Genomic DNA, 27,092 nt, shown 5'->3' on the forward strand with positions numbered 1-27,092 from the left:
CCAAGTAGCTCTCCCTGTCACCCAAGATGCAGGAGTCTGGCTCCAGGTAGCTCTCCCTGTCACCCAAGATGCAGGAGTCTAGGTCCAGGTAGCTCTCCCTGTCACCCAAGATGCAGGAGTCTGGCTCCAGGTAGCTCTCCCTGTCACCCAAGATGCAGGAGTCTGGCTCCAGGTAGCTCTCCCTGTCACCCAAGATGCAGGAGTCTGGCTCCAGGTAGCTCTCCCTGTCACCCAAGATGCCGGAGTCTGGCTCCAGGTAGCTCTCCCTGTCACCCAAGATGCAGGAGTCTGACTCCAGGTAGCTCTCCCTGTCACCCAAGATGCAGGAGTCTGGCTCCAGGTAGCTCTCCCTGTCACCAAAGATGCAGGAGTCTGGCTCCAGGTAGCTCTCCCTGTCACCCAAGATGCAGGAGTCTGACTCCAGGTAGCTCTCCCTGTCACCCAAGATGCAGGAGTCTGGCTCCAGGTAGTTCTCCCTTTCACCAAAGATGCTGGACTCTGGCTCCAGGTAGCTCTCCCTTTCACCCAGGATGCTGGACTCTGGCTCCAGGTAGTTCTCCCTTTCACCCAGGATGCTGGACTCTGGCTCCAGGTAGTTCTCCCTTTCACCCAGGATGCTGGAGTCTGGCTCCAGGTAGTTCTCCCTTTCACCCAAGATGCAGGAGTCTGGCTCCAGGTAGCTCTCCCTGTCACCCAAGATGCAGGAGTCTGGCTCCAGGTAGCTCTCCCTGTCACCCAAGATGCAGGAGTCTGGCTCCAGGTAGTTCTCCCTTTCACCCAAGATGCAGGAGTCTGGCTCCAGGTAGCTCTCCCTGTCACCCAAGATGCAGGAGTCTGGCTCCAGGTAGCTCTCCCTGTCACCCAAGATGCAGGAGTCTGGCTCCAGGTAGCTCTCCCTGTCACCCAAGATGCAGGAGTCTGGCTCCAGGTAGCTCTCCCTGTCACCCAAGATGCAGGAGTCTGGCTCCAGGTAGCTCTCCCTGTCACCCAAGATGCAGGGGTCTGGCTCCAGGTAGCTCTCCCTGTCACCCAAGATGCAGGAGTCTGACTCCAGGTAGCTCTCCCTGTCACCCAAGATGCAGGAGTCTGGCTCCAGGTAGTTCTCCCTTTCACCAAAGATGCTGGACTCTGGCTCCAGGTAGCTCTCCCTTTCACCCAGGATGCTGGACTCTGGCTCCAGGTAGTTCTCCCTTTCACCCAGGATGCTGGACTCTGGCTCCAGGTAGTTCTCCCTTTCACCCAGGATGCTGGAGTCTGGCTCCAGGTAGTTCTCCCTTTCACCCAAGATGCAGGAGTCTGGCTCCAGGTAGCTCTCCCTGTCACCCAAGATGCAGGAGTCTGGCTCCAGGTAGCTCTCCCTGTCACCCAAGATGCAGGAGTCTGGCTCCAGGTAGTTCTCCCTTTCACCCAAGATGCAGGAGTCTGGCTCCAGGTAGCTCTCCCTGTCACCCAAGATGCAGGAGTCTGGCTCCAGGTAGCTCTCCCTGTCACCCAAGATGCAGGAGTCTGGCTCCAGGTAGCTCTCCCTGTCACCCAAGATGCAGGAGTCTGGCTCCAGGTAGCTCTCCCTGTCACCCAAGATGCAGGAGTCTGGCTCCAGGTAGCTCTCCCTGTCACCCAAGATGCAGGGGTCTGGCTCCAGGTAGCTCTCCCTGTCACCCAAGATGCAGGAGTCTGGCTCCAGGTAGCTCTCCCTGTCACCCAAGATGCAGGAGTCTGGCTCCAGGTAGCTCTCCCTGTCACCCAAGATGCAGGAGTCTGGCTCCAGGTAGCTCTCCCTGTCACCCAAGATGCAGGAGTCTGACTCCAGGTAGCTCTCCCTGTCACCCAAGATGCAGGAGTCTGGCTCCAGGTAGCTCTCCCTGTCACCCAAGATGCAGGAGTCTGGCTCCAGGTAGCTCTCCCTGTCACCCAAGATGCAGGGGTCTGGCTCCAGGTAGCTCTCCCTGTCACCCAAGATGCAGGAGTCTGGCTCCAGGTAGCTCTCCCTGTCACCCAAGATGCAGGAGTCTAGCTCCAGGTAGCTCTCCCTGTCACCCAAGATGCAGGAGTCTGGCTCCAGGTAGCTCTCCCTGTCACCCAAGATGCAGGAGTCTGGCTCCAGGTAGCTCTCCCTGTCACCCAAGATGCAGGAGTCTGGCTCCAGGTAGCTCTCCCTGTCACCCAAGATGCAGGAGTCTGGCTCCAGGTAGCTCTCCCTGTCACCCAAGATGCAGGAGTCTGGCTCCAGGTAGCTCTCCCTGTCACCCAAGATGCAGGAGTCTGGCTCCAGGTAGCTCTCCCTGTCACCCAAGATGCAGGAGTCTGACTCCAGGTAGCTCTCCCTGTCACCCAAGATGCAGGAGTCTGGCTCCAGGTAGCTCTCCCTGTCACCCAAGATGCAGGAGTCTGGCTCCAGGTAGCTCTCCCTGTCACCCAAGATGCAGGGGTCTGGCTCCAGGTAGCTCTCCCTGTCACCCAAGATGCAGGAGTCTGGCTCCAGGTAGCTCTCCCTGTCACCCAAGATGCAGGAGTCTGGCTCCAAGTAGCTCTCCCTGTCACCCAAGATGCAGGAGTCTGGCTCCAGGTAGCTCTCCCTGTCACCCAAGATGCAGGAGTCTAGGTCCAGGTAGCTCTCCCTGTCACCCAAGATGCAGGAGTCTGGCTCCAGGTAGCTCTCCCTGTCACCCAAGATGCAGGAGTCTGAATCCAAGTAGCTCTCCCTGTCACCCAAGATGCAGGAGTCTGGCTCCAGGTAGCTCTCCCTGTCACCCAAGATGCAGGAGTCTAGGTCCAGGTAGCTCTCCCTGTCACCCAAGATGCAGGAGTCTGGCTCCAGGTAGCTCTCCCTGTCACCCAAGATGCAGGAGTCTGGCTCCAGGTAGCTCTCCCTGTCACCCAAGATGCAGGAGTCTGGCTCCAGGTAGCTCTCCCTGTCACCCAAGATGCCGGAGTCTGGCTCCAGGTAGCTCTCCCTGTCACCCAAGATGCAGGAGTCTGACTCCAGGTAGCTCTCCCTGTCACCCAAGATGCAGGAGTCTGGCTCCAGGTAGCTCTCCCTGTCACCAAAGATGCAGGAGTCTGGCTCCAGGTAGCTCTCCCTGTCACCCAAGATGCAGGAGTCTGACTCCAGGTAGCTCTCCCTGTCACCCAAGATGCAGGAGTCTGGCTCCAGGTAGTTCTCCCTTTCACCAAAGATGCTGGACTCTGGCTCCAGGTAGCTCTCCCTTTCACCCAGGATGCTGGACTCTGGCTCCAGGTAGTTCTCCCTTTCACCCAGGATGCTGGACTCTGGCTCCAGGTAGTTCTCCCTTTCACCCAGGATGCTGGAGTCTGGCTCCAGGTAGTTCTCCCTTTCACCCAAGATGCAGGAGTCTGGCTCCAGGTAGCTCTCCCTGTCACCCAAGATGCAGGAGTCTGGCTCCAGGTAGCTCTCCCTGTCACCCAAGATGCAGGAGTCTGGCTCCAGGTAGTTCTCCCTTTCACCCAAGATGCAGGAGTCTGGCTCCAGGTAGCTCTCCCTGTCACCCAAGATGCAGGAGTCTGGCTCCAGGTAGCTCTCCCTGTCACCCAAGATGCAGGAGTCTGGCTCCAGGTAGCTCTCCCTGTCACCCAAGATGCAGGAGTCTGGCTCCAGGTAGCTCTCCCTGTCACCCAAGATGCAGGAGTCTGGCTCCAGGTAGCTCTCCCTGTCACCCAAGATGCAGGGGTCTGGCTCCAGGTAGCTCTCCCTGTCACCCAAGATGCAGGAGTCTGGCTCCAGGTAGCTCTCCCTGTCACCCAAGATGCAGGAGTCTGGCTCCAAGTAGCGCTCCCTGTCACCCAAGATGCAGGAGTCTGGCTCCAGGTAGCTCTCCCTGTCACCCAAGATGCAGGAGTCTGGCTCCAGGTAGCTCTCCCTGTCACCCAAGATGCAGGAGTCTGGCTCCAGGTAGCTCTCCCTGTCACCCAAGATGCAGGAGTCTGGCTCCAGGTAGCTCTCCCTGTCACCCAAGATGCAGGGGTCTGGCTCCAGGTAGCTCTCCCTGTCACCCAAGATGCAGGAGTCTGGCTCCAGGTAGCTCTCCCTGTCACCCAAGATGCAGGAGTCTGGCTCCATGTAGCTCTCCCTGTCACCCAAGATGCAGGAGTCTGGCTCCAGGTAGCTCTCCCTGTCACCCAAGATGCAGGAGTCTGGCTCCAGGTAGCTCTCCCTGTCACCCAAGATGCAGGAGTCTGGCTCCAGGTAGCTCTCCCTGTCACCCAAGATGCAGGAGTCTGGCTCCAGGTAGCTCTCCCTGTCACCCAAGATGCAGGAGTCTGGCTCCAGGTAGCTCTCCCTGTCACCCAAGATGCAGGAGTCTGGCTCCAGGTAGCTCTCCCTGTCACCCAAGATGCAGGAGTCTGACTCCAGGTAGCTCTCCCTGTCACCCAAGATGCAGGAGTCTGGCTCCAGGTAGCTCTCCCTGTCACCCAAGATGCAGGAGTCTGGCTCCAGGTAGCTCTCCCTGTCACCCAAGATGCAGGGGTCTGGCTCCAGGTAGCTCTCCCTGTCACCCAAGATGCAGGAGTCTGGCTCCAGGTAGCTCTCCCTGTCACCCAAGATGCAGGAGTCTGGCTCCAAGTAGCTCTCCCTGTCACCCAAGATGCAGGAGTCTGGCTCCAGGTAGCTCTCCCTGTCACCCAAGATGCAGGAGTCTAGGTCCAGGTAGCTCTCCCTGTCACCCAAGATGCAGGAGTCTGACTCCAGGTAGCTCTCCCTGTCACCCAAGATGCAGGAGTCTGGCTCCAGGTAGCTCTCCCTTTCACCCAAGATGCAGGAGTCTGGCTCCAGGTAGCTCTCCCTGTCACCCAAGATGCAGGAGTCTGGCTCCAGGTAGCTCTCCCTGTCACCCAAGATGCAGGAGTCTGGCTCCAGGTAGCTCTCCCTGTCACCCAAGATGCAGGAGTCTGGCTCCAGGTAGCTATCCCTGTCACCCAAGATGCTGGAGTCTGGCTCCAGGTAGCTCTCCCTGTCACCCAAGATGCAGGAGTCTGGCTCCAGGTAGCTCTCCCTGTCACCCAAGATGCAGGAGTCTGGCTCCAGGTAGCTATCCCTGTCACCCAAGATGCTGGAGTCTGGCTCCAGGTAGCTCTCCCTGTCACCCAAGATGCAGGAGTCTGGCTCCAGGTAGCTCTCCCTGTCACCCAAGATGCTGGAGTTCCAGTTAGCTCAGGCTCAATTTAACCACTGCTATTATGATTGTTGTTGTTGATATTGTCATTATTCTTGTATAGGCTGGGATTCAAAGGTCATTGACATTTAAATGTAATTTCCACTATGGAGACGACATCTGCAGCATTTAACTTAAGTATGATCTCTGTGAGCCCGGTAACATTGCCTTTAAAGAGCCACTGAACATACCGATTGGCACGTGAAGGAATCTAAGATAATTCAAGAAATCTGTCATCGATGCCACATAGGTTGTTTTCAAAGGGATACATCATAGGTTGTTTTCAAAGGGATACATCATAGGTCGTTTTCAAAGGGATACATCATAGGTTGTTTTCAAAGGGATACATCATAGGTTGTTTTCAAAGGGATACATCATAGGTCGTTTTCAAAGGGATACATCATAGGTCGTTTTCAAAGGGATACATCATAGATTGTTTTCAAAGGGATACATCATAGGTTGTTTTCAAAGGGATACATCATAGGTTGTTTTCAAAGGGATACATCATAGGTTGTTTTGAAAGGGATACATCATAGGTCGTTTTCAAAGGGATGCCTCATAGGTCGTTTTCAAAGGGATACATCATAGGTTGTTTTCAAAGGGATACATCATAGGTCGTTTTCAAAGGGATGCCTCGTAGGTCGTTTTCAAAGGGATACATCATAGGTCGTTTTCAAAGGGATACATCATAGGTTGTTTTCAAAGGGATACATCATAGGTTGTTTTCAAAGGGATACATCATAGGTTGTTTTCAAAGGGATACATCATAGGTTGTTTTCAAAGGGATACATCATAGGTTGTTTTCAAAGGGATACATCATAGGTCGTTTTCAAAGGGATACATCATAGGTCGTTTTCAAAGGGATGCATCATGGGTCGTTTTCAAAGGGATACATCATAGGTCGTTTTCAAAGGGATACATCATAGGTCGTTTTCAAAGGGATACATCATAGGTCGTTTTCAAAGGGATACATCATAGGTCGTTTTCAAAGGGATGCATCATGGGTCGTTTTCAAAGGGCTGCATCATGGGTCGTTTTCAAAGGGATACATCATAGGTCGTTTTCAAAGGGATACATCATAGGTCGTTTTCAAAGGGATACATCATAGGTTGTTTTCAAAGGGATACATCATAGGTTGTTTTCAAAGGGATACATCATAGGTCGTTTTCAAAGGGATGCATCATGGGTCGTTTTCAAAGGGATACATCATAGGTCGTTTTCAAAGGGATACATCATAGGTCGTTTTCAAAGGGATACATCATAGGTCGTTTTCAAAGGGATACATCATAGGTCGTTTTCAAAGGGATGCATCATGGGTCGTTTTCAAAGGGATGCATCATGGGTCGTTTTCAAAGGGATGCATCATGGGTCGTTTTCAAAGGGATACATCATGGGTTGTTTTCAAATGGATTTGCTGCTTTTTAAAGGCAGTTGCTCTTTAAAAGGCACATTGTCAACAGAATTATAAGGGTTGAATCCCGGCCTTAATGTTTAAATCATTAGAGTTTTTATTCATCCCCAGGTGAGCTGTGAGCTGCTGAAGGTGTCCAGCATGGCCTATAAGGTGACACGCCCCCTGGCCAGCGCCAACAGCTGTGTGGATCCCATCCTCTACTTCATGGCTGGACAGGGTTTCCGTAGAAACTTCACTAACAGAAGCAGGGCATCACAAATGAAACCAGGAAGCGTGACGGCGGCACTCTCGACGCAGCTCTGACCGACAGGAAGATCAATCTGTTATCTGAATAGCTATGGAACACAGTGTGTATTCCATTGGAATGGAGAAAACACAGTTCGACAAAGACACTGGATGGATGATTTGACCCTGCTGGTCATTTATGAACATTTGAACATCTTGGCCATGTTCTGTTATAATCTCCACCCGGCACAGCCAGAAGAGGACTGGCCACCCCACATAGCCTGGTTCCTCTCTAGGTTTCTTCCTAGGTTTTGGCCTTTCTAGGGAGTTTTTCCTAGCCACCGTGCTTCTACACCTGCATTGCTTGCTGTTTGGGGTTTTAGGCTGGGTTTCTGTACAGTACTTTGAGATATCAGCTGATGTAAGAAGGTCTATATAAACACATTTGATTTGATGACTGGCTCCTTTGAACTGAATAACAGTATCTGATATGGATCGGATGACCCATAGAGATCCTACTATTCCTAATTCTATGGGATGACGACTGTTTGAAAGAGAATGAACGGTGTCAAACAAAGTGGGCATATTTTATTGAATGTTTTATCCCTGACTGGTAAATAACGGGAGATTGCACATACAATACAAATACTAGACTTATTACTTGAAAGTGAGAGGGGTATACAGTAACTCATTGATTGAAATCTGACTTAGCTTCCTTAGCTAACGGCAGAGAGAAATACACTGGTTGATGCTGACAGTGTAGAGAGCATATATATGCTCTCACATGATAGTGATGTTAGTGATATTCTAATCACTATTGTAATCACAATATACAGTTATTATATCTTTAGGGGCCACTGATTGTAGTGTATCTAACAAACCTATCTTCAGAAATGCATACACCACACACAGACTGTAAGTCAGTCTGAAGAGGACCTCCTCTTGAGAGCTGTCAGAGAAAGAGGTTCAGGCCCAGGCATGACTTGGACAGGTTCTAGGGTGCGTCTGGAAAATCATGAATTAACATCCCAAAGACACACAGATGGTGCTGGATATAATCCAGAGAGTTTTATAGAAGCAACACAGGCTCACTGCTGGCACGACTACAAATTACAGAGAAAAAAAACTAATGCTTAAACAAAGCTACCTGTAATTTACCAAAGTTACCAGAATCTTCAGTAATTTTGGAAATTAACAAAAAATCTATAGCAATCTATCATAACTTTGGTAATTTATACTTGAATAACTTATTTATTTTTATTCATATATAGTATTATTTTTTATATACAGTACCAGTCAAAAGTATAGAACACCTGGTCATTCAAGGGTTTTTGTTTATTTCTACTATTTTCTACAGGGTAGAATAACAGTGACGACATCAAAACTATGAAATAACACATATGGAATCATGTAGCAACCAAAAAAATGTTAAACAAATTAAACAAAATCCAACAAATCATGGCTGCTTTTCTGTCACTCTGCGGTCCAACTCATCCCAAACCATCTCAAATGAGTTGAGGTCAGGTGATTGTGGAGGCCAGGACATCTGACGCAGCACTCCATCACTCTCCTTCTCAGTCAAATAGCCCTTACACAGTCTGGAGGTGTGTTGGGTAATTGTCCTGTTGAAGAACATATGATAGTCCCACTAAGAGCAAACCAGATGGGGTGGCGTATTACTGCAGAATGCTGTGGTAGCTGGGTAAGTGTGCCTTGAATTCTAAATAAATCACATACAGTGTCACCAGCAAAGGACCCCCACACCATCAGACCTCCTCCTCCATGCTTCACGGTGGGAACCACACTTGCGGAGATCATCCGTTCACCTACTCTGCGTCTCACAAAGACACAGAGGTTGGAACCAAAAATCTCAAATTTGGACTCAGGCCAAAGGACAGATTTCCACCTGTCTAATGTCCATTGCTCGTGTTTCTTGGCCTAAGCAAGTCTCTTCTTCTTATTGGTGTCCTTTAGTAGCGTTTTCTTTTCCAGCAATTCAACCACAAAGGCCTGATTCACGCAGTCTCTGAACAGTTGATGTTGAGATGTGTCTGTTACTTGAACTCTGTGAAGCATTTATTTGGGCTGCAATTTCTGAGGTGCAGATAACGGTAATGAACTTATCCTCTGCAGCAGAGGGATTACACGTGGTCTGTGGTTTGAGGCCGGTTGGACGTACTGCCATATTCTCTAAAACCACATTGGAGAAATGATCATTAAATTCTATTGCAACAGCTCTGGTGGACATTCATGGTCAGCCTGCCAATTGCACGCTCCCTCAAAACTTGAGACATCAGTGACGTTGTGTTGTGTGACAAATTTGCACATTTTAGGGGGCCTTTTATTGTCTCTGCACAAGGTGCATCTGTGTAATGATCATGATGTTTGATCAGCTTCTTGGTATGCCACACCTGTCAGGTGGATGGATTATCTTGGCAAAGGATAAATGCTCATTAACAGGTATGTAAATTTGTGCACAACATTTGAGAAAAAAAGCTTTTTGTGCGTGTGGAACATTTCTGGTATCTTTTATTTCAGGTCATGAAATATGGGACCCTTTACGTGTTGCGTTTATATTTTTGTTCAGTGTATTTAGTTGTGCGAAGATTTCCCGTACTGCACTAGAGGGCACTAAAGGCTCACTTAACATCCTGTCACCGTACTTAACATCCTGTCACCGTACTTAACATCCTGTCACCGTACTTAACATCCTGTCACCGTATTTAACATCCTGTCAATGTATTTAACATCCTGTCACCGTATTTAACATCCTGTCACCGTATTTAACATCCTGTCACCGTACTTAACATCCTGTCACCGTACTTAACATCCTGTCAATGTATTTAACATCCTGTCACCGTACTTAACATCCTGTCACCGTACTTAACATCCTGTCACCGTATTTAACATCCTGTCAATGTATTTAACATCCTGTCACCGTATTTAACATCCTGTCACCATATTTAACATCCTGTCACCGTACTTAACATCCTGTCACCGTATTTATCATCCTGTCACTGTATTTAACATCCTGTCACCGTACTTAACATCCTGTCACCGTACTTAACATCCTGTCACCGTATTTAACATCCTGTCAATGTATTTAACATCCTGTCACCGTACTTAACATCCTGTCACCGTATTTAACATCCTGTCACCGTATTTAACATCCTGTCACCGTATTTAACATCCTGTCAATGTATTTAACATCCTGTCACCGTACTTAACATCCTGTCAATGTATTTAACATCCTGTCACCGTATTGTGCTGATAGTGGATCAATGTTTGTCGACATCATCCATGTCATAATCAATGTTTGTCGACAGCCTTTATTTTTTGGGCCCTCATATAGACTCACGGTAAACACGCGTCTCATATAGACTCACACGTGTGTTTACCGTGGGCTCATATAGACTCACACGCGTGTTTACCGTGGGCTCATATAGACTCACACGCGTGTTTACCGTGGGCTCATATAGACTCACACGCGTGTTTACCGTGGGCTCATATAGACTCACACGCGTGTTTACCGTGGGCTCATATAGACTCACACGTGTGTTTACCGTGGGCTCATATAGACTCACGCGTGTTTACCGTGGGCTCATATAGACTCACACGCGTGTTTACCGTGGGCTCATATAGACTCACACGCGTGTTTACCGTGGGCTCATATAGACTCACACGCGTGTTTACCGTGGGCTCATATAGACTCACACGCGTGTTTACCGTGGGCTCATACAGACTCACACGTGTGTTTACCGTGGGCTCATATAGACTCACACGCATGTTTACCGTGGGCTCATACAGACTCACACGTGTGTTTAACGTGGACTCATACAGACTCACACGCGTGTTTACCGTGGGCTCATATAGACTCACACGCGTGTTTACCGTGGGCTCATATAGACTCACACGCGTGTTTACCGTGGGCTCATATAGACTCACACGCGTGTTTACCGTGGGCTCATATAGACTCACACGTGTGTTTACCGTGGGCTCATATAGACTCACACACATGTTTACCGTGGACTCATATAGATTCACACGCGTGTTTACAATGGGCTCATATAGACTCACACGCGTGTTTACCGTGGGCTCATATAGACTCACACGCGTGTTTACCGTGGGCTCATATAGACTCACACACATGTTTACCGTGGGCTCATATAGATTCACACGCGTGTTTACAATGGGCTCATATAGATTCACACGTGTGTTTACAATGGGCTCATATAGACTCACACGCGTGTTTCCCGTGGGCTCATATAGACTCACACGCGTGTTTACCGTGGGCTCATATAGAGTCACACGCGTGTTTACCGTGGGCTCATATAGACTCACACGCGTGTTTACCGTGGGCTCATATAGACTCACACGCGTGTTTACAGTGGGCTCATATAGACTCACACGCGTGTTTACCGTGGGCTCATATAGACTCACACGCGTGTTTACCGTGGGCTCATATAGACTCACACGCGTGTTTACCGTGGGCTCATATAGACTCACGCGTGTTTACCGTGGAAAGTTAATGCATTATAACACAAACCACACGCAGACGAGTCAAAATAAACCGCTCATTTATTTCAAGAGTAGAAATATCATAGAGAAAAATGCAATATCATAATAAATACAAATCTACAATGTAAAGAAGATGAGTTGGTTTCCTTTCTGCAACACTGCAGTTTATAACATGTTATAATAAATCAGTTTATAACATGTTATAATAAATCAGTTTATAACATGTTATAATAAATCAGTTTATAACATGTTATAATAAATCAGTTTATAACATGTTATAATAAATCAGTTTATAACATGTTATAATAAATCAGTTTATAACATGTTATAATAAATCAGTTTATAACATGTTATAATAAATCAGTTTATAACATGTTATAATAAATCAGTTTATAACATGTTATAATAAATCAGTTTATAACATGTTATAATAAATCAGTTTATAACATGTTATAATAAATCAGTTTATAACATGTTATAATAAATCAGTTTATAACATGTTATAATAAATCAGTTTATAACATGTTATAATAAATCAGTTTATAACATGTTATAATAAATCAGTTTATAACATGTTATAATAAATCAGTTTATAACATGTTATAATAAATCAGTTTATAACATGTTATAATAAATCAGTTTATAACATGTTATAATAAATCAGTTTATAACATGTTATAATAAATCAGTTTATAACATGTTATAATAAATCAGTTTATAACATGTTATAATAAATCAGTTTATAACATGTTATAATAAATCAGTTTATAACATGTTATAATAAATCAGTTTATAACATGTTATAATAAATCAGTTTATAACATGTTATAATAAATCAGTTTATAACATGTTATAATAAATCAGTTTATAACATGTTATAATAAATCAGTTTATAACATGTTATAATAAATCAGTTTATAACATGTTATAATAAATCAGTTTATAACATGTTATAATAAATCAGTTTATAACATGTTATAATAAATCAGTTTATAACATGTTATAATAAATCAGTTTATAACATGTTATAATAAATCAGTTTATAACATGTTATAATAAATCAGTTTATAACATGTTATAATAAATCAGTTTATAACATGTTATAATAAATCAGTTTATAACATGTTATAATAAATCAGTTTATAACATGTTATAATAAATCAGATTAAAACATGGAAATGTTCAAACCATAAAGATGATCAACTCCAGACAATGGTTCTGAACGGCAAAAACAGCAACATACAGAATATAAAAAACAGTTCAACTAGATCCTGATCATCATCCACCCTTTATCAAATGTAAACTGAAAAACACAAACTGTTTCCACAGTGAAGCAGCTACGTCAGCCACTACTCGGAAATCTATTCAAATAACAAACTAAAAACTGAAGTAAAAACACTTGAAATGCAGCTGAGGGAATGACATTGAGATGGTCAAAGTCTAAATATTCCTATGATAATGTAGTTCCCTTTAGGAGGACTGAGAATACAGTTTTTACTCAGATTACCCAGAGATGATAGTGTCTGTCTGCATGCTCTCCTTGGAAGAGTGAGACAGTGTGTGTATGTGTGTGTGTGTGTGTGTGTGTGTGTGTGTGTGTGTGTGTGTGTGTGTGTGTGTGTAGCATTACGTAATAACAGTTGACTGAAAACGGAATGAATAATGCATCTGTAGTGCTTTATCTGTGGGGGCAAAAGAGACTAGTTGATTATCCTAATACCCTTAGTCTATGTTTGTTGAAAGGCAATTGTCACAAGGCAGGAAGTGAGGTCATGGTTTGAGCTAAGTGCCACATGGAGTAGGATGCCACTGATCAATGGTCAGTGTAGCTGGGAGGGTCAACTGATCTGTGACACGCCAGGAGAGAGGAAGTCACAGGACAAAGCACATCTCCCCCAAAATGCCTGGGACATACTTAAGTGTGTCAAAAGAAGCACCGCAAACTACTGGCAAACCCACACCCTGTTCCTGACTCTGTCCCTGACTGACCTGTCCCTGACTCTGCCCTGTCCCTGACTGACGCTGTCCCTGACTGACGCTGTCCCTGACTGACGCTGTCCCTGACTCTGCCCTGTCCTTGACTCTGCCCTGTCCCTGACTGACGCTGTCCCTGACTCTGTTCCTGACCCTGTCCTGTCCCTGACTCTGTCCTGTCCCTGACTGTCCTGTCCCTGACTGTCCTGTCCCTGACCCTGACTGATGCTGTCCCTGACTGACGCGGTCCCTGACTCTGTTCCTGACCCTGTCCTGTCCCTGATTGATGCTGTCCCTGACTCTGTCCTGTCCCTGACTGACACGGTCCCTGACTCTGTCCTGTTCCTGATCCTGTCCTGTCCCCGACTCTGTCCTGTCCCTGTCCTGTTCCTGACCCTGTCCCTGACTCTGTCCTGACTCTCTCCCTGACTCTCTCCCTGACTCTCTCCCTGACCCTCTCCCTGACCCTCTCCCTGACCCTGTCCTGACCTTGTCCCTGACTCTCTCCCTGACTCTCTCCCTGTCGCTGTCACTGACTCTCTCCCTGACTCTCTCCCTGACTCTCTCCCTGACTCTCTCCCTGACCCTCTCCCTGACCCTCTCCCTGACTCTCTCCCTGACTCTCTCCCTGACTCTCTCCCTGACTCTCTCCCTGACCCTCTCCCTGACTCTCTCCCTGACCCTTTCCCTGACTCTCTCCCTGTCGCTGTCCGACCCTCCTCTGGTCAAATCTAAGAGTTTCAATATTCACAGCCCTATGTACATATATACAGTCATTTACACTGCTTTGACCACCAGTTCAACTTTAATCAGAAACTAAATGAAGTTAAATGCCATCTATAAGAGCTAAAGAGTACAACATGTAGTTCATGCTGTTTGTATATTATTATGTCTCTCTGTCAATGTTGGAGACTACATTCAACATTATCAAGAAGGCCTAAAACTTACGCTAATCAGCGTTTCAAATATAACAAGTCAAAACAGCTGAAAGTGTTAGAAAAATGATTAAAAGTTCTCTACACTACAAATTGGAGTGGTTTCCTATAATAATAATACTTGTTCTTTTTTGTATGTCTATGTGTCTATGTAGGCCTACCTCTGTGTGTGTGTGTGTGTGTGTGTGTGTGTGTGTGTGTGTGTGTGTGTGTGTGTGTGTGTGTGTGTGTGTGTGTGTGTGTGTGTGTGTGTGTGTGTGTATTGCACAGGGTCGAGTGCAGACTGTGTTGACCACACGGTTGGGTTAATTCATAGTTTGTTCCTCCTCTCTTCTCCCTGCCTCTAAAGACAATAGGAATAGATACAACTTGTTTGTGTTATAAATACAAGGGTTTCCCTTTGTCTGGAACCCAGGCTAACTTCCCAAATCCCAAATTCTCTGGTCGCCATTTTGGAATCCCATCACATCCATCGATCAGCGAGGTAGAGTTATTTTTACCCAGCATTCCACTCTGCAAATGTTTAGCTGTTAACCTGTAAGAGAGAGAGCAAGTGGAAAGAGAGAGAGAGAGACGGAAAGAGAGAGAGAGAGACAGAGAGGAGAGAGACAGAGAGAGAGAGAGAGACAGAGAGGAGAGAGACAGAGAGAGAGGGAGAGAGAGAGAGGAGAGAGACAGAGAGAGAGAGAGAGAGAGAGAGAGAGAGAGAGAGACAGAGAAAGAGACAGAGAGACAGAGAGAGAGAGACAGATAGGAGAGAGACAGAGAGAGAGAGAGCGAGAGAGATTATTAGAATGGTTGATCGTTGACTCACAGGATGTTGCTTCATGGGAATGTGTCTTACAGGCAGGACTTGAGGTGGTGTGTGTTCCCAATGTCACCACCAGGGGTCAGTAGCTTCCTCACTAACTGTCAGGGATGGGATGCCAACTGGCAATTTGATGCAAAAATACAATTTAATTCGTTCACTCGTCAGCACTGACAAACCGTAAGTGTGTCGTGATTGTGTGTGTCACGTTTAAACGTGCTGAGCTAGACGTGTGTGTTTTTGTCACTGATGACTAACTAGGGAGTGTGTGTGTGTGTGTGTGTGTGTGGTTGACGGAGTTCTTCCCAGCACCACAATGACAGGCAATGTATTACTATTCCATAATTCAGCGGTCACTAGGAGAATATGATCTCCTCTGTGTGCTGCCAGGGTCTCCTGAGAGAACTCAAGAAGCAGATTGTTCTGTGGACTGGAAAGAGGAAGAGAGGAGGTGAAAATAAAACGAGAGGGAGTATCAGCAAGACAGGAAGTAACCATCACCTCCTGTGTACCCCTGGCAGCTGGTGAGGATGATGACGAGGATGACTTGTTCACCCCCAGCAGAGATGAATCCTCCACTGAGTCACTCGACTCTGGGCAGAACGTCATCTCCACGGAACCAGGCCTCTGCTCCTGAATCTGAGCCACCTGAAACCTGTTAATCAAACGGAAGATTGGTGCATGGATATGCGGTGCATGGATATACGGTGCATGGATATGCGGTGCATGGATATACGGTGCATGGATATACGGTGCATGGATATACGGTGCATGGATATGAGGTGCATGGATATGCGGTGCATGGATATACGGTGCATGGATATACGGTGCATGGATATACGGTGCATGGATATGCGGTCATGGATATACGGTACATGGATATACGGTGCATGGATATACGGTGCATGGATATGCGGTGCATGGATATACGGTGCATGGATATGCGGTGCATGGATATGCGGTGCATGGATATACGGTGCATGGATATGCGGTGCATGGATATACAGTACATGGATATGCGGTGCATGGATATGCGGTGCATGGATATGCGGTGCATGGATATACGGTGCATGGATATGCGGTGCATGGATATGCGGTGCATGGATATACGGTGCATGGATATGCGGTGCATGGATATACGGTGCATGGATATACGGTGCATGGATATACGGTGCATGGATATGCGGTGCATGGATATGCGGTGCATGGATATGCGGTGCATGGATATACGGTGCATGGATATACGGTGCATGGATATACGGTGCATGGATATGCGGTGCATGGATATACGGTGCATGGATATGCGGTGCATGGATATGCGGTGCATGGATATACGGTGCATGGATATACAGTACATGGATATACAGTGCATGGATATACGGTGCATGGATATACAGTACATGGATATGCGGTGCATGGATATACAGTACATGGATATACAGTGCATGGATATACGGTGCATGGATATACAGTACATGGATATACGGTGCATGGATATGCGGTGCATGGATATACGGTGCATGGATATGCGGTGCATGGATATGCGGTGCATGGATATACGGTACATGGATATACGGTGCATGGATATACGGTGCATGGATATGCGGTGCATGGATATACGGTGCATGGATATACAGTGCATGGATATACGGTGCATGGATATACGGTGCATGGATATACGGTGCATGGATATGCGGTGCATGGATATACGGTGCATGGATATGCGGTGCATGGATATACGGTGCATGGATATACGGTGCATGGATATGCGGTGCATGGATATACGGTGCATGGATATACGGTGCATGGATATGCGGTGCATGGATATGCGGTGCATGGATATACGGTGCATGGATATGCGGTGCATGGATATGCGGTGCATGGATATGCCTACGTACAGTTGAAGTCGGAAGTTTACATACACTTAGGTTGGAGTCATTAAAACTAGTTTACATACACTTAGGTTGGAGTCATTAAAACTAGTTTACATACACTTAGGTTGTAGTCATTAAAACTAGTTTACATACACTTAGGTTGGAGTCATTAAACCTAGTTTACATACACTTAGGTTGGAGTCATTAAAACTAGTTTACATACACTTAGGTTGGAGTCATTAAAACTAGTTTACATACACTTAGGTTGGAGTCATTAAAACTAGTTTACATACACTTAGGTTGGAGTCATTAAAACTAGTTTACATACACTTAGGTTGGAGTCATTAAAACTAGTTTACATACACTTAGGTTGGAGTCATTAAAACTAGTTTACATACACTTAGGTTGGAGTCATTAAAACTAGTTTACATACACTTAGGTTGGAGTCATTAAAACAAAATGTTCAACCGCTCCACAAATTTCTTGTTAACAAACTATAGTTTTGGCAAGTCGGTTAGGACATCTACTTTGTGCATGACACAAGTAATTTTTCCAACAATTGTTTACAGACAGATTATTTCACTGTATCACAATTCCAGTGGGTCAGAAGTTTACAAACACTAAGTTGACTGTGCCTTTAATTAAACAGCTTGGAAAATTACAGAAAATTATGTCATGACTTTAGAAGTGTCTGATAGGCTAATTGACATGATTCGAGTCAATTGGAGGTGTACCTGTGGATGTATTTCAAGGCCTACCTTCAAACTCAGTGCCTCAGAGCCTCTTTGCTTGACATCATGGGAAAATCAAAAGAACTCAGCCAAGACCTCAGAAAAAAAATTGTAGACCTCCACAAGTCTGGTTCATCCCTGGGAGCATTTTCCAAACGCCTGAATGTACCACGTTCATCTCTACAAACAATAGCACGTAAGTATAAACACCATGGGATCACGCAGCCGTCATACCACTCAGGAAGGAGACGCGTTCTGTCTCCTAGAGATGAACGTACTTTGGTTTGAAAAGTGCAAATCAATCCCAGAACAACAGCAAAGGACCTTGTGAAGATGCTGGAGGAAACAGGTACAAAATTATCTACAGTGAGGCAAAAAAAGTATTTAGTCAGCCACCAATTGTGCAAGTTCTCCCACTTAAAAAGATGAGAGGCCTGTAATTTTCATCATAGGTACACTTCAACTATGACAGACAAAATGAGAAAATAAATCCAGAAAATCACATTGTAGTATTTTTAATGAATTTATTTGCAAATTATGGTGGAAAATAAGTATTTGGTCAATAACAAAAGTTTATCTCAATACTTTGTTATATACCCTTTGTTGGCAATGACAGAGGTCAAACGTTTTCTGTAAGTCTTCACAAGGTTTTCACACACTGTTGCTGGCAGATCTCCTCTAGAGCAGTGATGTTTTGGGGCTGTTGCTGGGCAACACGGACTTTCAACTCCCTCCAAAGGTTTTCTATGGGGTTCTTCAATGCCCTTGCTGATGGAAGGAATGATGGAATCTCACGATACATGGCCCCATTCATCCTTTACTTTACACAGATCAGTCGTCCTGGTCCCTTTGCAGAAAAACAGCCCTGAAGCATGATGTTTCCACCCCCATGCTTCACAGTAGGTATGGTGTTCTTTGGATGCAACAACTGGCTTAAGCAGGGGGACACGTCTGGCACTGCAGGATTTGAGTCCCTGGCGGCGTAGTGTGTTACTGATGGTAGGCTTTGTTACTTTGGTCCCAGCTCGCTGCAGGTCATTCACTAGGTCCCTCCGTGTGGTTCTGGGATTCTTGCTCACCGTTCACTTGTGATCATTTTGACCCCACGGGGTGAGATCTTGCGTGGAGCCCCAGATCGAGGGAGATTATCAGTGGTCTTGTATGTCTTCCATTTCCTAATAATTGCTCCCGCAGTTGATTTCTTCAAACCAAGCTGCTTACCTATTGCAGATTCAGTCTTCCCAGCCTGGTGCAGGTCTACAATTTTGTTTCTGGTGTCCTTTGACAGCTCTTTGGTCTTGGCCATAGTGGAGTTTGGAGTGTGACTGTTTGAGGTTGTGTACAGTTGTCTTTTATACTGACAACAAGTTCAAACAGGTGCCATTAATACAGGTAATGAGTGGAGGACAGAGGAGCCTCTTAAAGAAGAAGTTACAGGTCTGTGAGAGCCAGAAATCTTGCTTGTTTGTAGGTGACCAAATACTTATTTTCCACCATAATTTGAAAATCAATTCATTAAAAATCCTACAATGTGATTTTCTGGATTTTTTTTTTCATTTTGTCTGTCATAATTGAAGTGTACCTATGATTAACATTACAGGCCTCTCTCATCTTTTTAAGTGGGAGAACTTGCACAATTGGTGGCTGACTAAATACTTTTTTGCCCCGCTGTATATCCACAGTAAAACGAGTCCTATATCGACATAACCTGAAAGGCCGCTCGGCAAGGAAGAAGCCACTGCTCCAAAACCGCCATAAATAAGCCAGACTACGGTTTTCAACTGCACATGGGGACAAAGATCGTGCGTTTTAGAGAAATGTCCTCTGGTCTGATGAAACAAAAATAGAACTGTTTGGCCATAACAACCATCGTTATGTTTGGAGGAAAAAGGGGGACGCTTGCAAGCCGAAGAACACCATCCCAACCGTGAAGCACGGGGGTGGCAGCATCATGTTGTGTGGGTGCTTTGCTGCAGGAGAGACTGGTGCACTTCACAAAATAGTTGGCGTCATGAGGCAGGAAAATTCTGTGAATATATTGAAGCATCATCTCAAGACAGTCAGGAAGTTAAAGCTTGGTCGCATATGGGTCTTCCAAATGGACAATGACCCCAAGCATACTTCCAAAGTTATGGCAAAATGGCTTAAGGACAACAAAGTCAAGGTATTGGCGTGGCCATCACACAGCCCTGACCTCAATCCTATAGAAACTGTGTGGGCAGAACTGAAAAAGCGTTTGCGAGCAAGGAGGCCCACAAACCTGACTCAGTTACACCAGCTCTGTCAGGAGGAATGGGCCAAAATTCACCCAACTTATTGTGGGAAGCTTGTGGAGGGCTACCCAAAACATTTGAACCAAGTTAAACAATTTAAAGGCAACGCTACCAAATACTAACTGAGTGTATGTAAACTTCTGTCCCACTGGGAATGTGATGAAATAAATAAAAGCTGAAATATATAATTCTCTCTACTATTATTCTGACATTTCACATTCTTTAAATGAAGTGGTGATCTTAACTGACCTAAGAAATTGAATTTTTACTAGGATTAAATGTCAGGAATTGTGAAAAACTGGGTTTAAATGTATTTGGCTAAGGTGTATGTAAACTTCCGACTTCAACTGTATGTACACAATGCTCACACTTAGCAACAGTATATGTGTGTGGGTGTGTGTGTTTCCATCCTCACCTCCCAACAGACCGGGTCACCTCCCCAGGAATCCTCCACTTCCCTTCAGGGAGTAACCCTGACCCAGCCCTGGGCGTCTGGGAGATCTTAGTGGTGGAGTGGTGTGTGTCCACGGGGGGTAGGAGAGGGGTCTTCTGGAGGGTCTGGAGGTCCAGAGGGTGTTTGAGGGGGGTCAGGAGGAACTTTGGGGGTTTGAGGGGGCCGAGGGGGGGCAGGAGGATGGGGGGCCATTTCTTCTGGGCACAGCGGGAGCAGCAGTAGCCGTGTCGGGGGCCAGACAGGCCAGACAGACCAGAGATGGTGTGGAGGTGAGACTGGTGAGGACAAAGTCTGGGTAAGGAGAGGAAATGAGTCAACGGAGACAGCACCGGGAACCTGGAGTTGGGAGAGAGAGAACATGTATGAGCAGGTATGCAGGCACACACACACAAAAGCAGGTATGCACAGACGGGGAAATGATCATAGTGCTTCACACATGCAAAACACCCACTTTTACATGGTTTTGGCGTGTGTGTGTATGTGTGTGTAATAGGGTAGGGACAGACAGCAATACCCCACATCTGGTTTCTGACCAACTACATCGCCCTCTTCAGAAACCAACCCCACTAGCCTAATTAAACCCTTGGCCTACTGAAACCCTTGGCCTACTGAAGCCCCTGGTCTACTGAAGCCCCTGGCCTACTGAATCCCCTGGTCTACTGAAGCCCGTGGTCTACTGAAGCCCCTAGCCTACTGAAGCCCCTAGCCTACTCAATCCCCTGGCCTACTGAAGCCCCTGGCCTACTGAAGCCCCTAGCCTACTGAAGCCCCTGGCCTACTGAAGCCCCTGGCCTACTGAAGCCCCTGGCCTACTGAAACCCCTGGCCTACTGAAGCCCCTGTTCTACTGAATCCCCTGGTCTACTGAAGCCCCTGGCCTACTGAAACCCCTGGCCTACTGAAGCCCCTGTTCTACTGAATCCCCTGGTCTACTGAAGCCCCTGTTCTACTGAATCCCCTGGTCTACTGAAGCCCCTGGCCTACTGAAGCCCCTGGCCTACTGAAGCCCCTGTTCTACTGAATCCCCTGGTCTACTGAAGCCCCTGGTCTACCAGTGAAACGCCTGGCAACGGGCAGAGCCTCCCTTTATTAAAATGCACAGTGTCCAAGCGGCTCTGCCATCCCAGCCTTTATGAAACCACTCAGTGCAGAGCCGCCTATTGTTCCATTGTGTGGGAGGGTCCTGTGATGCTTCTCTGACCCCAACAACCCCCACTAACCTCTGGTTACCCCTGGACCACAGAAAAGGTATGTGTGTTTGTGTGCATGTGTGCATAATGCTTGTGTGTGTGAGCATGTAGAGCGTTCCAGAACGCAAGCTGACAGGCAATGTCCCAAACTCACAGGAGAGAACAGCAGAACATTTCAGAACATCTGAAGGGCTTTTCCATTAAGATTCACATTATATCCTTTTGCTGTTATCTGTGTTCTATACCCTGTCCTATAACCTGTGTTCTATACCCTGTCCTGTAACCTGTGTTCTCTATACCCTGTCCTGTAACCTGTGTTCTATACCCTGTCCTGTAACCTGTGTTCTCTACCCTGTCCTATAACCTGTGTTCTATACCCTGTCCTGTAACATGTGTTCTATACCCTGTCCTGTAACCTGTGTTCTATACCCTGTCCTATACCCTGTGTTCTATACCCTGTCCTGTAACCTGTGTTCTATACCCTGTCCTGTAACCTGTGTTCTATACCCTGTCCTGTAACCTGTGTTCTATACCCTGTCCTGTAACCTGTGTTCTATACCCTGTCCTATACCCTGTGTTCTATACCCTGTCCTGTAACCTGTGTTCTATACCCTGTCCTGTAACCTGTGTTCTATACCCTGTCCTGTAACCTGTGTTCTATACCCTGTCCTGTAACCTGTGTTCTCTACCCTGTCCTATAACCTGTGTTCTATACCCTGTCCTGTAACCTGTGTTCTCTATACCCTGTCCTGTAACCTGTGTTCTATACCCTGTCCTGTAACCTGTGTTCTATACCCTGTCCTGTAACCTGTGTTATATACCCTGTCCTGTAACCTGTGTTCTATACCCTGTCCTGTAACATGTGTTCTATACCCTGTCCTGTAACATGTGTTCTATACCCTGTCCTGTAACCTGTGTTCTCTATACCCTGTCCTGTAACCTGTGTTCTCTATACCCTGTCCTGTAACCTGTGTTCTCTATACCCTGTCCTGTAACCTGTGTTCTATACCCTGTCCTGTAACCTGTGTTCTATACCCTGTGTTCTATACCCTGTCCTGTAACCTGTGTTCTTTACCCTGTGTTCTATACCCCGTCCTGTAACCTGTGTTCTATACCCTGTCCTGTAACCTGTGTTCTATACCCTGTCCTATACCCTGTCCTGTAACCTGTGTTCTATACCCTGTCCTGTAACCTGTGTTCTATACCCTGTCCTGTAACCTGTGTTCTCTATACCCTGTCCTGTAACCTGTGTTCTCTATACCCTGTCCTGTAACCTGTGTTCTATACCCTGTCCTGTAACCTGTGTTCTATACCTTGTCCTATACCCTGTGTTCTATACCCTGTCCTATACCCTGTGTTCTATACCCTGTCCTGTAACCTGTGTTCTATACCCTGTCCTATACCCTGTCCTATACCCTGTGTTCTATACCCTGTCCTGTAACCTGTGTTCTATACCCTGTCCTGTAACCTGTGTTCTATACCCTGTCCTATACCCTGTGTTCTATACCCTGTCCTGTAACCTGTGTTCTATACCCTGTCCTGTAACCTGTGTTCTGTACCCTGTCCTGTAACCTGTGTTCTATACCCTGTCCTGTAACCTGTGTTCTCTATACCCTGTCCTGTAACCTGTGTTCTCTATACCCTGTCCTGTAACCTGTGTTCTATACCCTGTCCTGTAACCTGTGTTCTATACCCTGTCCTATACCCTGTGTTCTATACCCTGTCCGATACCCTGTGTTCTATACCCTGTCCTGTAACCTGTGTTCTATACCCTGTCCTGTAACCTGTGTTCCATACCCTGTCCTGTAACCTGTTCTATACCCTGTCCTGTAACCTGTGTTCTATACCCTGTCCTGTAACCTGTGTTCTATATCCTGTCCTGTAACCTGTGTTCTATACCCTGTCCTATACCCTGTGTTCTATACCCTGTGTTCTATACCCTGTCCTGTAACCTGTGTTCTATACCCTGTCCTGTAACCTGTGTTCTATACCCTGTCCTATACCCTGTGTTCTATACCCTGTCCTGTAACCTGTGTTCTATACCCTGTCCTGTAACCTGTGTTCTATACCCTGTCCTGTAACCTGTGTTCTATACCCTGTCCTGTAACATGTGTTCTATACCCTGTCCTGTAACATGTGTTCTATACCCTGTCCTGTAACCTGTGTTCTCTATACCCTGTCCTGTAACCTGTGTTCTATACCCTGTCCTGTAACCTGTGTTCTCTATACCCTGTCCTGTAACCTGTGTTCTCTATACCCTGTCCTGTAACCTGTGTTCTATACCCTGTCCTGTAACCTGTGTTCTTTACCCTGTGTTCTATACCCCGTCCTGTAACCTGTGTTCTATACCCTGTCCTGTAACCTGTGTTCTATACCCTGTCCTGTAACCTGTGTTCTCTATACCATGTCCTGTAACCTGTGTTCTCTATAACCTGTCCTGTAACCTGTGTTCTATACCCTGTCCTGTAACCTGTGTTCTATACCCTGTCCTGTAACCTGTGTTCTATACCCTGTCCTGTAACCTGTGTTCTCTATACCCTGTCCTGTAACCTGTGTTCTCTATACCCTGTCCTGTAACCTGTGTTCTCTATACCCTGTCCTGTAACCTGTGTTCTCTATACCCTGTCCTGTAACCTGTGTTCTCTATACCCTGTCCTGTAACCTGTGTTTTACACCCTGTCCTGTAACCTGTGTTTTACACCCTGTCCTGTAACCTGTGTTCTCTATACCCTGTCCTGTAACCTGTGTTTTACACCCTGTCCTGTAACCTGTGTTTTACAGCACAGGGTATAGAGAACCGGTCGGTCAGTCAGTGTGTGTGAAGACACAGGAGTTGAAGGCCGACCGCGCTACTGTAGGCATTGTTAGCAGAAAACAGGTTCCACCATTTTAGTGAATGGAAAAAAGAAATAAAAACATGTTTTGACGACAATCATTCCACGGAGGACCGAGTGTCTTCACTCCTCCCTTGCACTTGATTGATGAATTAAGGTCATTGATTAGAAAGGCTCTTTCCACAACTGGTTGTCTAGGTCTTAATTGAAAGTTAAAAACTAAAACCAGCAGACACTAGGCCCTCCATGGAAGGAGTTTGACAGCCCTGATTAATTGTTGCTTGCAGTACCCCGGTTGGCCTTGAACTCGAGTTACTCAATGAGAGGCGGCAGCACTGACATAGGCTGCAACATCACTTCCTGGAGTAGCTCAAACTGTCACGTCTTCATGAGACACCATCTTAACGGACTTCTGTTGGCTTAGATGTGCTATTGAGTCTTCACATAGGAATATGGTCTCAAAGGGAGGGTATATTACTGGAAACTTTCTAAGTTTACCAGTAAGCTACCAGAATGTTTGTATCTTTCAATATTTTTTTTGTCATTTATCACAAAACATCTAGTGGCCCTTTTGAGTACTTCAGATTATCTCAGGTGTCTAATTATCTCTGGTCCCCTGTGAGGCCTTACCACATGTAAACTATATGAAATAATTAAGCAAGATGATTTTAAAAGAGAAAAATAGAATGACAAAGCTGTAAAACATTAAACTAAATATAAACTGTCAACTTAGTGAATACTAAGTGTTTTAATATGAGGGTTTCAGCATGAAATGTCAAAATATATTTGTTGTCAATGTTCTGGTGTCAAGCTGGTGGTAATTGATTACTTGATTAGGCTGTTTTCTCATGAACCATTATGGTCCATTTTACTGGAAAGTCATGGATAATATGGAAACAGATATAATACATGAAAACTATGTATGAATACATTTTGTTGTGTTAGAGCCTGAATAAATATGTTTTTTCACTGGCTTAGCCACAATGTCAAAGTGGATTTTTTTATTTTTAAATGTGTATGTTGCATGAACTCAATGACTACGTTATTTACAATTATATGTAATGTCCCTCGGATCGAGCCGTGAATTTCAAACACAGATTCAACCACAAAGACCAATTCCTGGCAAGGAAGGGCACCTATTGGTAGATGGGTAAAAATAAAAAATAAAAAATACATTGAATATCCCTTTGAGCATGGTGAAGTTACTAATTACACTTTGGATGGTGTATCAATACACCCAGTCACTACAAAGTTACAGACGTCCTTCCTAACTCAGTTGCCGGAGAGGAAGGAAACCACTCAGGGATTTCATGAGGCCAATGGTGACTTTAAAACAGTTACAGAGTTGAATGGCTGTGATCTGAGGATGGATCAGCAACATTGTAGTTACTCCACAATACTAACCTAGTTGACAGAGTGACAAGGAAGCCTGTACATAAGAAATTCAAAAACATGCATCCTGTTTGCAACAAGGCACTAAAGTAATACTGCAAATGTGCTATGTTTGGGGCAAATCCAATACAACACATTACTGAGTACCACTCCATATTTTCAAGCATAGTGGTGACTGCATCGTGCTATGGGTATGCTTGTAATTGTTAAGAACTGGCAAGTTTTTCAGGACAAAAAAGAAAGGAAAGGAGCTAAGCACAGGCAGAATCCTAAAGGAAAACTTGGTTCATTCTGCTTTCCACCAGACAATGGGAGATTAATTTCCCTTTCAGCCGGACAATAACCTAAAACACGAGGCCAAATCTACACTGGAGTTGCTTACCAAGAAGACAGTAAATGTTCCTGAGTGGCCGAGTTACAGTTTTGTCTTAAATATGCTTGATAAACTATGTCAACACCTGAACATGACTGTCTAACAATGACCAACAGACATTTTGACAGAACTTGACATATTTAGAAAATAAAAATTGCCTAATGTTGCACAATCCAGGCGTGGAAATCTCTTAGAGACTTATCCAGAAAGACTCACAGTTGTATTTACTGCCAAAGGTGCTTCTACAAAGTATTGACTCAGGGGTGTGAATACTTATGTCAATGAGATACGTCTGTATTTAATTTTCAATAAATTTGCAAAAAAAATCTAAAAACATATTTTCACTTAGTCATTAGTGTGTATTGTGTGTAGATGGGTGAGCAATAAATACATGTCATCCATTTTGAATTCAGGCTGTAACACAACATAGAATAAGTCCAAGGATGAATACTTTGTGAAGGAACTGAGTACAGGCATTGCTCTCGCCCAGTAGGACTAAGCAGAACACTGTTTAAGGTAGTATATGTCTGTCTATGCATGTATCATATATAGGGTTCTCACTTGATTGAGGAGGCTTTGCTGATGGCCATCTGTTTACTCTCGTACTCCAGTAGCAGCTCCTCCAGGGCAGCAGCATTCTCTACAACACATACAGCACTTCAGCAAATACTGCCTAGAATTACTACATACATAACTGTAGGAGTGATTGCAGCACTCCCGCCCACCCACACACCCACCCACACCCACACACCCACCCACACACACAGAGAGATTCTTTAGGGAAGATATTATTGACAGTGGATGAAATCAGATCAGTGTGATGACCGCGCTCAAACCCAATTGGCTATTATCTCGTATTGATGAAGTTAGTGGTTTCAAACCCCACAAACCTATTAGCAGAGACGTCTCTCTGACTAGGCAATATGC

At 45.7% G+C, this 27,092-nt stretch overlaps 2 protein-coding genes and 1 long non-coding RNA gene across 8 annotated transcripts in view; 1 reads left to right on the top strand and 2 right to left on the bottom strand.

Moving 5' to 3' along the window:
- The window catches only part of LOC110508012 (P2Y purinoceptor 2-like), a 32,345-nt gene extending 25,257 nt beyond the window's left edge, over positions 1-7,088 (top strand). For both annotated transcript variants that reach the window (XM_036965780.1, XM_036965781.1), the window contains exon 3: positions 6,694-7,088. In XM_036965780.1, coding sequence (XP_036821675.1) covers positions 6,694-6,888 — 195 coding nt within the window. In that variant the 3' untranslated portion in view covers positions 6,889-7,088. The remainder of the gene's footprint in view (positions 1-6,693) is intronic.
- Positions 7,089-14,413: 7,325 nt separating this feature from the next.
- LOC110508013 (tumor necrosis factor receptor superfamily member 19L) overlaps positions 14,414-27,092 on the bottom strand; it is a 79,233-nt gene continuing 66,554 nt past the window's right edge. For 2 of the 4 annotated variants that reach the window (XM_036964960.1, XM_036964959.1), the window contains exons 8-11: positions 26,727-26,805; positions 20,339-20,713; positions 15,547-15,700; positions 14,414-14,764 (exon numbers count right to left, since the gene is read on the bottom strand). In XM_036964960.1, coding sequence (XP_036820855.1) covers positions 14,714-14,764; positions 15,547-15,700; positions 20,339-20,713; positions 26,727-26,805 — 659 coding nt within the window. In that variant the 3' untranslated portion in view covers positions 14,414-14,713. Of the gene's footprint in view, positions 14,773-15,081; positions 15,168-15,546; positions 15,701-20,338; positions 20,714-26,726; positions 26,806-27,092 lie in introns of all 4 variants that reach the window. The other 2 variants (XR_005039984.1, XM_036964961.1) reach the window with 2 other exon arrangements.
- LOC118944676 lies at positions 22,891-24,717 on the bottom strand. Of its 2 annotated transcripts, XR_005039986.1 has the most exons (3): positions 23,999-24,717; positions 23,165-23,492; positions 22,891-23,086 (listed from the first exon to the last, which is right to left on the bottom strand). It is a non-coding gene; the product is annotated as an uncharacterized LOC118944676 (long non-coding RNA). The 2 variants fall into 2 exon arrangements; XR_005039985.1 differs by lacking the exon at positions 23,999-24,717 and having other exon boundaries at positions 23,165-23,705.

The sequence above is a fragment of the Oncorhynchus mykiss genome, chromosome 27, assembly GCF_013265735.2.
Source record: "Oncorhynchus mykiss isolate Arlee chromosome 27, USDA_OmykA_1.1, whole genome shotgun sequence".
Taxonomy (NCBI): domain Eukaryota; kingdom Metazoa; phylum Chordata; class Actinopteri; order Salmoniformes; family Salmonidae; genus Oncorhynchus; species Oncorhynchus mykiss.